This window comes from Petromyzon marinus, unplaced genomic scaffold, assembly GCF_048934315.1.
Source record: "Petromyzon marinus isolate PM22_M1 ecotype Great Lakes invasive population unplaced genomic scaffold, UKy_Petmar_22M1.pri1.0 PM_G_Scaffold_15, whole genome shotgun sequence".
NCBI classification, from domain to species: Eukaryota; Metazoa; Chordata; class Hyperoartia; order Petromyzontiformes; family Petromyzontidae; genus Petromyzon; species Petromyzon marinus.
This window is the reverse complement of record NW_027422706.1, coordinates 221,285-234,699: the sequence shown is the minus strand read 5'-3', so window position 1 is coordinate 234,699 and position 13,415 is coordinate 221,285. Positions and strand designations below refer to the sequence as shown.

The window sequence follows — 13,415 nt, the reverse complement described above, 5'->3', positions numbered from 1 at the left end:
CTTTTGGCTGCTGTCCGTTCGTATAAAAATGCTGCGCGCGTTGAGCTTTTGATCGCACCGTACGTAGCCAACCGTGCAAAATCAGAGGCGTGGGTGGAGTGTTTCCCCCCTCGCGCAAGGAGCGGCTTTTCTCCGGGTGCTCAGGTTTCCTCCTACGCTTGTTCACACGACTCATTCATTGGCTGACAATATCCTGCGATTAAAAATAAATGAAAAACCCAAATGTCGAAGGTGCCCTACTAAGTGGAGAGTCCCCGTGACACTGCGTAACTTCCTGGATAATGAAATTATCATCATTTACACTCCGCACCCAGTTGGGTTTTTTTTGCTGTCGTCTGACGTACCGATTTTGGGAGGCATCACGCGCGTGCAGGGGCAGAGCCACAGGGGGGGGGCTGGGAGGGCCTAGCCCCCCCTGAAAGTTTGGGAAAGTCGGTCATCGGGGTAACCGGATATGCGGCTGCTGCAAAATGCTGCAGGCTGCCACCTTGTGCTGCCCTGCAGGCTGCCACCTTGTGTGCTGCCCTGCAGGCTGCCACCTTGTGTGCTGCCCTGCAGGCTGCTTGAGCAGCAGCCTTTCGAACTTATCGAACTTATCGGCCACGTCAGCGGCTCCGGCCTATTAATAAACTCCGCGTTCAAATCCAATAAAATTTGTTTCATACATGTGTGGCGCCCATTGGAAAACATAAACTGGATATCTCAGAATGTTGAAGTCAACAACCCCCCAAGCTCAAAATCCTGGCTCCGCCCCTGCACGTGTGCACAGACGGAGGGGAAACTCGCGAATGTTGCGCGATTCTAGTTTATCGATAATGAAACTGTTCCAGTGGGATAAGGCGTTGCTGGAGAGCGTTACGGGATCCATGAGTACGCCCACTCCCTACCCCCCCCGTTTGGTTATCATTTGCAATCGATGCAGAACTAGTGCACCACTATACGCCATCATGAACACTACAGCCGACTTAATCGAGACCCAAAACGCACAGAAATTACCGTGATACTCTGATTTAACGTCGCTTCGCAAATTAGGTGGTCACTTTATTAACATCGCCACCCGATTTGCGTCGCCTCAACCCCCACACTCACGTCGCTGACAGCATAACCGTTCGTCCTCTCTCGTTATCCATCGCCTCTCAGCCCCTTCGCCTCCACCACCACCACCTACTACCACCATCACCACTTATTACTACCACCACTACCACCACCACCTACTACTACCACTACCACCACCACCATCACACTATCAATCGCTTCGGTATAACGCCGTTTCGATACTCAGGAACGCATCCCCGACGTCCACACACACACACAGATAGACACACAGAAAATTACTTTTATAGGCAAGGTTGTCTACAAGTGTAGCGTGAAGTGTATACAGTGCAACGCGGCTCAGTGAAGGGTATGACGGATGCTGCAGGGGCGGCTCCCTAAACAACTTTGTAGGGGTCACCGAACCACACTGTGAATCCTCAGTGTGCCGAGTGAATGTTTCTAACATTTGGCAAAACGCGGCGTTAACAAGAACGGAGTTAAAAGGAACAACAAGGCCACTTAGTCACTAACCCCATTAAAGTGGTGATGGTCAAAAACAACGGTGCTTCTGCATTGTGGAAATTCACCACGTGCGGATGTTGGCAAGTGTATAGCAGGGTAGTGAAGTGTAGCGTATCAAAGTGTAGCGTTTGTAGTAGTGTAATGTATAGTGTAACGTGGCTCGTAGCGATGGGCATGCTGGATGCCGTGGTGCCCCAAACAAACTTCGTGGGGGTCACCAAACACCCGCAGGACCCAGGGCTGAAACCAGATGGAGTCCGATTTCAGCCGAGGCCACCCCTTGACTGCGGCTTGAGGCTACTTGCACAAGAATTGATCGGTCCATGGGCACAGCTTGCAATCGACGTTCCAGTGGAGTTGTTCCTTGCATCCGCATTGCTTCTCCACCGTGACTGGGGGGGGGGGGGGACGGCACGGGGCGAGAGTGCGAAACGAACGCGAGAACCGTCGTCGTTTTGACCTCGAGATTTTTTTCATCGCAATTTTGCGATCGCCGTTGACGTCGCCGTCTCCGTGCCGGCGTTGCTTGGGTCGCTGTCCTAGCCCAAGTTTTTGATTCTATCCTAGCCCAAGTTTTTGTTTCTATCCTAGCCCAAGTTTTTGTTTCTCTCCTAGCCCAAGTTTTTGTTTCTATCCTAGCCCATGTTTTTGTTTCTATCCTAGCCCAAGTTTTTGTTTCTATCCTAGCCCAAGCGCTGTATATGCTGGTCATTGCGAAGTACCATAGGATATGAAAGTATGTTATCTGCACGATGCGCCCTAATCAAAAAAAGAACGAAGGCAAGTTTTCCGAGGGACATTACAGTAGTGTAGAATAGTGTAGAGTGGTGTATAGTTGTATAGTGTAGCATGCAGCATAGTGTATAGTGTGTGATGTATAGTGTAGTCGTGCATTGCAGTGTATAGTGTGCGTGCTGAACTTCTTCACACGGTACATAGTTAACCATGCTCAGGAGGTGCGGGGGAAGGACAAACACTAAAAGTGCTTCTAAAGAAGAGCTTTAAATCTAAGCGCCTTCTAATATCGGAAGAGCATTCCAGACGGCCGCAGAAGCACATCCGAGAGCGCTGCACAATGATGCGGTGACCACCGTCTTTGTTCGATGGCCGAGCCAAAAAGCCGCTGCTACCAAGATGACCGGAGTTTGTTCCAACGGTTCACACTCCTGGACGAGATCATTTTTTTTACCATGGTTTATTTGTGGAAAGCCGAGTGGCTGACTCTGTTTCAGATCGCGGGCTCCCAATTCTGTGTTTCGGCCGTCCGTAATTTCAACAATAAAGCTGCTATGTTTGAGTTGTACATTTTTGCTCGATACCAGATTAGAAAAATTCACAAAATGTCCTTTCACTGAAATGTGACACACATGTAGAGAGAGAGACAGCAGAGGTTGTGGGTTCGATGCCGGCCCCTGCTGCTGCATATTTGGAGTCTGCGTCTCATCATCATCACGGTGGCTAGTAGATGTTAACTATCTCGCCTGATATGCAGGGGTCGTGGGTTCAATCCCAACTCTGACAATGACTGCTGCTGTATGTTTGGAGCGTTTCAGATCGGCCTTGTGCTCGCGGATCTGGTCAGAGACGTGACGTTTCGTTTACCCAACGTAACAATCACCACATGTGCAACTTCGTTTGTAGACTCCAGGGTATTGCAGGTCAGGAATGACATCCTTCACAGATGGGATTAGATCACGGATTTTGTGTAATATGAAATAGTTGCCGCTTATTAATGAATAGTTTTAGTTTATTTTCGGGGAGGGGAGGGGGGGGGGTGGGTGTGGTGAGGTGCGCACCTTGAGAGGTGTCGTATCCTCTGTCACAGCACGTGACACAGCGTCCCTCGGTGGCCCCCTCCGAGGTGACGCTGCACTGCGGCCCCACCGTGGCGGGGACGCCGTGAGTCTCGTTGCGCTCGCAATACTCCGGGCTGGCGTTCACGTGAACCAGGTCGCTCGCCGTGGGCGCCGTCAACCGCTCGTTCACTGCCTCCAGACGCCGGCGGGGCCAGCGGGCGGCGCCGCCCCTGCCGCCGTTGGCGCCTCCGGCACCGCCCCCACCGTTGTGGCTCACCAGCTGCACGGCGGAACTTCTGTCGTACTTTTCCTGCGGCAACCATCATCGTCGTCATCAGGGGATGTGGTGGTTGTTGAGTGAATGCGGGGAGCTCCCTTAGCTGTGAGGGTCCCCCCCCTCCCCCACCCCCCACCCCCGTCTGTAACCCTCCTATGGATTCATCCTCACTCTTGGTTCTTTCGGTAAAGTCACGTAGGTAAAGAAAATAAAAGATCAAAAAATGTAATCACGACGTTTCGATTGCAACACAAACAATCATCATCAGGTGTGACAACCACAGCAAGAACATTTTACTGAAGTGGGAGAGAAACCGGAGTCAAGGGGTTTATACTGGCCATGGTAGGGGGGGGGAGTGGGCGGGGCTGTAGGTGCGGGAGGAGGGGCCAGTGGAGAGAGAGCCACGCATCTACAACGATTGCTGCCAACACGGATGGTGGCACTCGCAACAAAATAGCCGCACTGCCAAGCGCTGACGATGTAATTAACTCTGTAAAATAAACTAGTATCCAGTAAATAAGAGGGAACAACTATGGACTGTTAAATTTTACTTGGTTAATAACACATTTTAATGATTGCTCAGTTTGTATCTGTCCTCTGGGTTGAAGTTATGTCTGTGTTTGTATATCTGGATGGCTTCATGAACAAATCTTTGATGGTAGCCAGACGGCTTGCAGAGCACTTTGGTCTCGGAGAAAACAATATCATGGGAGCCCACGGCGTTGTAGCAGTGATCAGCCACGGCGGAAAAGTTAGTCCTGCCGTGTTTCAAATCTCGCGGATACGGTCTGAGACATGACATTTCGTTTCCCCAATGTAACAATCGAAACAAATGCAACTCAGTTTGTAAACTCCAGGGTATTGCATGTCAGGAATGACATCCTTCACAGATGGGATTAGATCAGGGATTGTGTACTGTACTGAATCGGACCTGGATCTTGTGCTTGTTTTTAAGATTTTGGAAATCTTTTTGGTAACGCCTGCTATGTATGGTGACGTGATGGCTCCCCCACCCCCACCATGCCCAGTATAAACCCCTTGACTCCGGCTTCTTTCCCACTTCAGTAAAATTTCTTGCTGTGGTTGTCACACCTGATGATGATTGCTTGTGTTGCAATCGAAACGTCGTGATTTTTAAAATATTTTTATTTTTTATTTTCTTTACCTCCGTGACTTTACCGAAAGATCCTTGCGGTCATGAAACTTCAAATCTAGAAGGCTTCATCCTCATCACTCCCACCCCACACTCACCTCCTCTGGGTGCAGTCTCATCACCTGCAGCCGTGAGCTCACCTTCAGAAAGTTCCCAACGCTGCGAAAGTCGGCGAGCTGCTGCCAGCAGATTTTCAGCATGCAGGTGCCAAATAACACGTGGCACTTGCAGTCCATGTACGCCAGATTGTACACCGCCTGCAGCACCACCACCACCACCGTCATCATCGTCACCACCACCACCACACTCACCGCCACCATCATAATCGCCACTACCAACCGCCGTTCGCTAACAAGTGGCGGTGACGTCACGACGGCACCTGTGCCTGCGTCCGGGGATGGAATTCCTTTCCAGCTCAGACCCAGCGTGCCCTTCGCCACAAACATCACCTCTTGCTGTGTGTAACGGCTCTCTCGCTGCTCCAGCAGTTCAACTGCTGGGTTATGTTTTTTCGCCCTAAAGACGACCGCTTTGTGGTGTTGCGATCAAAACGGCATGGACGTTTTATTTTTTCTCCCTCCGTGACGACTTTACCGAAAGAACCCAAAGGGGTGTGGATTCCTGCAGTCGCGAAAGCTTCAAATCAAGATTCATGCATAACAATAATCTTAAATGTAAGAACTGTATCCTGCGACCAGACGTTATTGTACTTGAAACATAAACCGGTAAAATTTTGATTTAAAGCTTTCGTGATTGCAGGGATTCATATTCTTGGTTCTTTCGGTAAAGTCACGTAGAAGGGAAACAATAAAAAAATATATATAAACCTATAAAATTTTCACGACGTTTTGACTGCAACACAAGCAATCATCAGGTGTGGTTTTTTTTTCTTCAAATTTTGATGATGATTGTTTGTGTTGCAGTCGAAACGTCATGAGAATTTTAATGTTCATATTATTTTTTTTTATTATTTTATTGTTTCCCTTCTACGTGACTTCACCGAAAGAACCAAGAATATAACCGGTGAAAGTTAAAGCGAGAATCATTGCATCAATCAAGATTGGTAATACAACCCGAGCCGACAAAGCCGAACCTAATTTGCATTGATCGCATAAAATAACTTTTTTCCATTACATTTGTTTTTTTAATGACAATACACACACATGCACAACCCACCCGTTCACCCACTCACCAGCCGGCCGGCCTCGTTGTTGTGCAAATTCAACGCCAAAGACTCCCCTCCTTGCCCGCTGCCACGATTGCGATCGCCCGCATCCACGAACCACTTGGCGAATTGGTATCCGTATTCGACGTCGTCTCCGGAGCCGCCCCGCCGAGCACCCGGCGGTAGCTTCATGGCGTGGGGAACGACCCAGGAGCAACCGCCCTGCAGGGCCCCCTGGCGGCAGGCGCGCGCCACTGCGTGGGCCACTCCGGCGGCGGTGACGGCGGAGACGAACGCGGCCTCGCGCGAGCCTGAGGAGACTCCCGGGGGGGCGTCGTGCGTGAAGCCCGCCCCGTCAGCTGGAGACGGTGTGGCCAGACCGGTGTGGGAAGGGGTTTTGGGGGAGAACACGCCAAGCAGGTGGTAGGGAAAACGTCGCCTATTTAGAGACAGACCCCTCTCACGGGATTTGCCCGGGGACCGAACAATGGGCTCCGCGGCCCTGCGAAAGGAGAGCCCCCGAATCGGCGGCGTGGGGGCGCGCAGCTCAGAAGCGGCAGCAGCACGAGCGGCTGGGGAGAGCTCCCACCCTCAAGGACCGACACAAGTGGGGACCAGGGGGATCGTCGCCGCGGGTAGGAGCCGAGCGCCGTCTCCAACTCCGCGGAATAGATCTCGGGACAGGGAAACGATCAGGTGACGGGTATTACGATTGCTGCGTTTATAGCGGCCGACCTGGGGAGCGAACCAGGGCCGGTGGGACGTCTGGGACCCCCAAGAGGCGTGCCAGGAGCGTCAAGAGCAGTGAAGCGAGCGAGCCGCAGCCTGGCACTGGCCCAGAGCGAAGGCGGTTGTCATCGGGTTAACGGGGCGGCCGCTTGGGCCGCCCGCGGACATCTCCCGCTGCCCGAGGACGGGAACTCTGTGAAGCAGAGTCGCGTAGGGGAGGGGGAAACCCCTGGAGGAGGAACGCGGGAACTCCGAAGCAGAGTCGCGTAGGGGAGGGAGGTGGGCGACCCCCCCCTTTCCCCCCCCCAAAGAAGCTTCTGTGTGCGTGTCTCGGGGAACCGGTCGGGGACCTTAAGTGCGAGTGGATGTGGCGGGCTCGCTCTGACCCCTTACCCGACTTGGCCACGGGGTCCAGCGCGTCCTCCGCGCCAGGCACGGTGCAGTTCCACCGTTTGCCCTGGAACTGGTGCCGGCACTCGGACAGCGCCAGGTGGACGCCCTCGGCCACGTGCGCCATGTGGTCCCGGTGCCGCAGGCATATTCTGCGCTGTGCGGGGGACAGCCCCGGCACCCAAATGCACAGCGGCCGATACTCGGAGGGGTCAAAGTTGGGGGCCCACAGTGCGAGCGACCTGCAGAGGGATGGGGGCGGAAGTCACGGTGGACGGGGGATGTTGACTACCTCGCCTGGTACGCAGGCAGTTGTGGGTTCGATCCCAACCCCTTAAAAAATGCCTACTGCTGCATGTACGTTTGGAGTTTGCATGTCTCTCCCCGTGGTTGCGTGGATTTATCTCCAGGTCCCTCTGGTTTTAGAATCAACGTCTCTACGCGTTTGGAGTGATTTGGCTGCTGCTATAAATCACCACGTGATGATGATATCGGCCACTTGCTTGAGCTATAAAGTGCGATAGCCAGGCCTCTCCTGAAAAAGTGCTACATGATAAAAAGTTAAATAGAGCAAATATCTGTGGAATTTCTACAGGTTTGTAAATTTGAATATTACGCGATGTACACACACACACGAGTTATTCTTCTCTGAAGTTGTGTAGTGACACAGCGCCGACCGCTGTCCAGCGGCGGCAACTGCTGTGGACAGCGAGTGCACTCACGCCGTCGAGAGTCTACACACGGCCGCTGCGTGCCGGCAGGGCGGAGGAACCGGGGCAAGGGTCATGGAAGACCTCACAGGGAGGGAGGCCCCTGGAACCCTCTGGTTGGTTTGAGAAGGGAGGTGAGGCCAGGGACGGGGCCAGGGCGGGGCAAGGGGCAATATAAAAGCAGCGGTGAGAGCGCTCCGGGCTGCCGGTACTGGGAATGGACTCTTCTTCTCATTGTCGCCTTCACCGGTAATTGTGCGGCCGGACAGCGGTTGGTCGTCTCGGTCGACGCAACGCGGTTCAGGGTCGTGTCTGGGCCGCGGCTGTACGGCAGCGTGGTCGAGAGAGAGAGAGAGGCCGGAGTTGGTGTAACGGAAATAAGAGACGGTGCCTCCTGCGACTGCATCGTCTCCGACTGTGCGTGTGCGTGCCGCACGCCGGAGGAGGATGCTACATGGGCGCAGGATGGGAAACAAGCGATTGTCTTTTAGCGCGCAAGACCCCGGCCGAGCCAAGTGGCTCTTTCCTCAGCGGCGACCTGGCGATCATCACGCTGACACTTACAGCAGTAGGCAAACACTCTCAACGCGTGCTTCTAAATGTGGAGGGAATAATCGGAGGACCCCGGAATAAAAATTCTTAAGACGACCACGGGGAAAACATAGCAACTCCAAATATACGGCATGTGTCAAGGTCGCGATTGAACCCACGACCTCCTGCATAACAGCCGAGGTCGTCAACATCTCCTAGCCGCCATGGTGCACCAATATACCGCGCTAGATACTGTATATGTGATGTATATACACGCACACGATAAAAAAAAATCCCGTACAACAACCGTATGGGGTGTGCAAAATAGAGGCAAGGTAAGAAGGTTGCTCAAATCGACGTCGAAACTTGTGAGCTCTCATCGCAGCAGTGAGGACGAAGACAGCGGCGGTGGCGGCGGCTTGCGGTCACCACAAAGAGGCGCTGGCGACTGCCCACAGCTGTGCCAAGGCGCAGAGCCCCAGCGGGAACCAGCCCACACGTCGCAGGGGACCCATCGCAATCCTCGTGGTCAGCGGCGCTGCGCAGAAGAGAAGCGGCCCGGTGGTGACGATGTTAACTCCCTCGCCTGGTACGCAAGAGGTCGTGGGTTAGACCCTGACGATGCCCGCTGCCGTATGTTTTGAGTTTTCACGTCTCGCTCATCATCATCATCACCACGGTGGCTGGGAGATGATCGAACCCACGACCGCTTGCGTACCAGGCGAGGGAGTTAACATCTCCTAGCCACCGTGATCGTGACCAACTCGACTGCCGTCACTCTGGTGGGCTCTGCAGCCGACCAACCTCATAACCACGTCGTGCAGTGAATGTATCCAGTCGGGTAGAGACCCCTCCTGCCTGCAACACCGGCAATGTGTTACACACACAGACAAAGTGTTATACACACACAAAGTGTTATACCCAATGTTACACACACAAAGTGTTACACACAATGTTACACACACAAAGTGTTATACACACACAAAGTGTTATACACACACAGACAAAGTGTTATACACACACACAAAGTGTTATATATACACACACACAAAGTGTTATACACACACAAAGTGTTATATACACACACACACAAAGTGTTATATATACACACACAGAAAGTGTTATACACACATTGACAATGTGTTATATACCAGGTGGGGGGCTTAAAAAAAAAACCTCAGTTCTCAAACAATCCGTCTTAACCCTGCAAATCCCAAACGGTCTGCATGGCTGTGCTGCTGCTGCCGTTTTATCTGCTTGTGGGATTTGCGAGAGAGTCTGAGATGGGGTTTGGGAGGGGTTGGTGTCAGAAGGCATGCGGAGGAATGAACGGAAGAGGGAGGAGGAGGAGGAGGAAGAGGAGTGACCCGTTTAAAGGTCACAGAGGTAAGGGTCAACGAGAGGGCTGCGTGCAGTCAGTCGGTAAATCCCCTGCGGTGTCTCAATCTTTGCGAGGTAAAATGGAAAAGTAACATTTATTTTTTGTATCCATGACATTCCAAAACGCTAAAACGCTCGCTCAGATTGCGACGGCAGGGCTGAGGACGCATTTTGCAAGTGACCCATCACTGCAATTCTGCAGCAGATGAGTGTGCAACATGAGTGTTGTTGTTTTTTAAAATCTGTAATTGTGGAATGCTGTGATGTCTGCTGCCCAAGTCATTGAACATCCTTTTTCTTAGCTCTGGGGATCTTTTCCTGGGTGGTAAACATTTTTGGACTCCTCCGATTACATTTGTGGGATTTTATTCAAATGTCTTGCCCGTTTCATACTGGATGATGTTTTTTTGTGTCCAAACTGCTCATCCAGAGGCGTCTCATTCTCAGCCAGGGGTGAGGGTGGGAAAGATGATTTCCTTTATTGGTGGCCAATTAACTCTCAAACCCCGTAAGTGGCGGGCGAGCACACACGAGCACACGCCTTGCAAGCCTCGACAGTGCATGAAGGAGCCCTTGGTGCAAAGCAATTGCACTTTACTCAGATTGGAAGCAGTGTTTCCAGGTCCATTACATTGAATATATCCCCCCCCCCCCCCCCCGATTAGTGTTGCCAAGATGCTTGTAGGTAAATGACCACGTGATCGTAATTTAAATTGTTTCATCAAACACAACGATGGCGATCAAGTACGTTCAACGCATTCGTATATCAAGGAGTTTTTATAAAATGCAATGTAGTCATCGTTGGGGCTGCGCTTTAGTCTATTACGGCATGATAATGTGTTTATATATAATGTAATAACTCTGTGCAGCATATTGTTAAATCATTGTTAATAGAGTGAAACATCCGATTGCCAAATATAACCTTGTAAGATGATACCCCACACACACATCTTTGTCGCATTTATTTTATTAAAATTACATTTTCTCGATAGCATTGGATTTTCATAGAACAGAACGACTTTTGAAGAAATTCTATGTCAAGTCAAATTAGTATTTCAAAAGGCAGGCACATGCAAAATACGTTAACATGAATATTTTTTACATTTTTAAAATTAAATATCTCAATGTTTCAGCACATGTCTTGCCGACACTAATACATGGTTACATTTCACCGCGTTCACATTTGTAAATGTATAACCAGATGCCATCCAGCACCGTTCGTGAGCGTTGTTAATAATAAACAAAATGCGATTAGGTTAATACACAGTACAGTTAATGTCTTTTTTAAAGAGGGCGCTTTGTAAGAACATCGACTTGCAGAGTGAGCAGCACACACAACGGATGAAGGCCTCCCTCCCCCATGTTGCGTCAGTCAGAGGTTGTTTGACCATACTTCACCACGCTGGTCAGTGCTTGTTCATAAACGTGGGGAGGTGAAACAGGCGTGCTTCAGATATCACCCTCTAAAGATAAAAACTTTATAGTTTGATTTCAAGCTTTCGTGACTGCAGGGATTCACATTCTTGGTGATGATTGCTTCTTGTGTTGCAGTCGAAATGTCGTGAGAATTTTGTTTTATATTTTTATTATTTAATTGTTTCCCTTCTACGTGGTGACTTTACCGAAAGAACCAAGAATATAAACTTTAGAGTTTTTACCAGGCAAGGCCCACAGAGCTAGAGATGTTTTTGTTCACAAGCGACGTGGCTATCACAAATAACTGTACTTGCTTATCTACCAGTTATGTGTTACTTATTTATTGGATATTTACTTTTGTTACTTGTTTACCGTTTAAAGTTCACTCGTTTGCGGTTAGTTTGTCGTCTTTGTGCACGTTACGATTTTAATGTTAACAATTGACAGTGGAATGTATTACAAATGTAAACTTCCTATTCGTACGATGGAATTAAGCTGCGGTAACGACGTTAAATCTATGAATGCATGCGGGGTATATGGAGGTGCGGGCTATCTGAATTTCTGCGGGTTACATGCTTGAAACTACGGTAGTCTCAATGGAGCGTGGCTGCTGGTGGAGGGGGGTGAGGGCATGTGAGGATGATGAGTCTCCCCGGTATCGTCTGAAGAGCGCGATGGGCCGGGGAGTTTCATGCTCCCCACCGTGAAACACTTGCACACACACACACAAAGACAAAGGTCCCCCGTGCAAGCCTTAGACCGTCGAGGCAAGTGCCGTTAGTGAGTAGCGGCGCCACGCTCGGCCGCCTTTGTCTCCCCTGTGGCGAGGTCTACCCATCGCACCAGGTGTGCTCATTTGAGGCCGAGTATACCTAGGGGAGGCCCAGGACCGGTTCAGATAATCGTCACTGGCGTTGGCCGTGAGCGAGGGAACTGAAATCGGGTCAAGAATTGACCCCACCTACGTTCGTCAGATTTATATTTTTAAGGTCGGAAGTTTGACCACTCGCTCGCTCCCTTCGGGGCGAAGCGACTAAGGAGCGAAATCCTTTCGCGTGAAGACGAAAAAAAACTCGCCCGCAATGTGGCGCCATTCCGAATTAAATAGACGCCGATTGCAAACGGTGCGACACTTTGGGACGTGCTCCACGGGCCGTGGACGAGTTTCCCCGTCGTCGGCAGTCTCACCTGGCAGGTGCACAGGCAGGTACACAGCCTGGCAGGCAGGTAGGTAGGCTGGCAGGCAGGCAGGAAGGCAGGGCAGGCAGGTGGGGCAGGCAGGCAGGCGGGTAGGCAGGCAGGCAGGCAGGTGGGGCAGGCAGGCAGGCGGGTAGGCAGGCAGGCAGGCGGGCGGGCAGGTAGGCAGGCGGGCAGGCAGGCAGTGGAATCCACACCCCCGCAGTGTCAGCGGAGGGCCCTTTTATAGATCTTGTTGTTTGTCAAATTACTCATCACGGCGTGCTCATCACGAGTCCACGTGCTCCCGAGATGATCTCATCCCACACACAGATTAAAATTAATTAGCATACCAAAATTAGCATAGGATAACCGTTGACCAATCGCTGCGCACCATCGCCGGAGACGCGCCCAGGTTTGCCTCTCGACCAATCGGATCGCTGGCCCTGCCCCCCTCCCCACTTTGGCACGCGGCGACCAATCAGATCGCGGGAGGTCGCTACCATTTTTAATGCCCTACACGCTGAACGCCGCGCGCCCATGTGCGTGTGAGTGTTTAGTTTTGTTTTAATTATTTTAATCATTAAAGTTCGCGAGTGTCAAGGTAAGCTACGTTGACTTTTTTAAAGCATTTTCTCAAGAGAACCGTTGTTGCTGTTGCTGCGGCTGTTGTTGTGAAAGGCCCGGTACACCCTGAGGCCTTGCCTAGACTAGGACAGCCTTGATGTCACGTGGGTCCACACTCTTTGCGTCTTTCGGTAAAGTCACGGAGGTAGAAAATAAAATGTATTTATTATTTAATTTAATTACATTTTATTTTATACCTACGTTAAATTTAATTTAAAATGTTTATTTAAATGAAATGTATTTTATACCTACGTAATTGTTTTTATAAATGAATATTTTTTTATAATTTAAATTCATTTTATTTTATACCTACGTTAAATTTAATTTAAATGTGTAATAAATTACATTTGATTTCATACATACGTTAAATTAAATTGAATTTTTGTATAAATTAAATTTCTTTTATACCTACGTTTAATTTAAATTTTTAATAAATTACATTTATTTAAATTACATTTCTTTTATACCTACGTTAAATTAAATTTTTAATAAATTACATTTATTTAAA

The 13,415-nt window shown here is 50.2% G+C and overlaps 1 protein-coding gene across 1 annotated transcript; it reads right to left on the bottom strand.

The window, feature by feature from the left end:
* Positions 1 to 1,316: 1,316 nt before the first annotated feature.
* On the bottom strand, positions 1,317 to 12,596 carry LOC142910715 (protein Wnt-5b-like). The gene is made up of 7 exons (XM_076060111.1): positions 12,293 to 12,596; positions 8,738 to 8,846; positions 7,071 to 7,309; positions 5,976 to 6,538; positions 4,924 to 5,040; positions 3,354 to 3,663; positions 1,317 to 1,949 (listed from the first exon to the last, which is right to left on the bottom strand). The coding sequence occupies exons 2-7, from the start codon at positions 8,821 to 8,823 to the stop codon at positions 1,855 to 1,857; spliced, it is 1,410 nt and encodes a 469-aa protein (XP_075916226.1). The 5' UTR covers positions 8,824 to 8,846; positions 12,293 to 12,596; the 3' UTR covers positions 1,317 to 1,854.
* Positions 12,597 to 13,415: the final 819 nt, after the last annotated feature.

Excerpts from the sequence above, each read along its gene's own strand:
- LOC142910715 (XM_076060111.1), bottom strand. The coding sequence starts at position 8,823 with ATGGGTCCCCTGCGACGTGTGGGCTGGTTCCCGCTGGGGCTCTGCGCC. Across the intron at positions 7,310-8,737 it reads GTCGCCAGCGCCTCTTTGTG|GTCGCTCGCACTGTGGGCCC; the intron begins GTGACCGCAAGC and ends ATCCCTCTGCAG. Across the intron at positions 5,041-5,975 it reads ACAACGAGGCCGGCCGGCTG|GCGGTGTACAATCTGGCGTA; the intron begins GTGAGTGGGTGA and ends GTGGTGCTGCAG.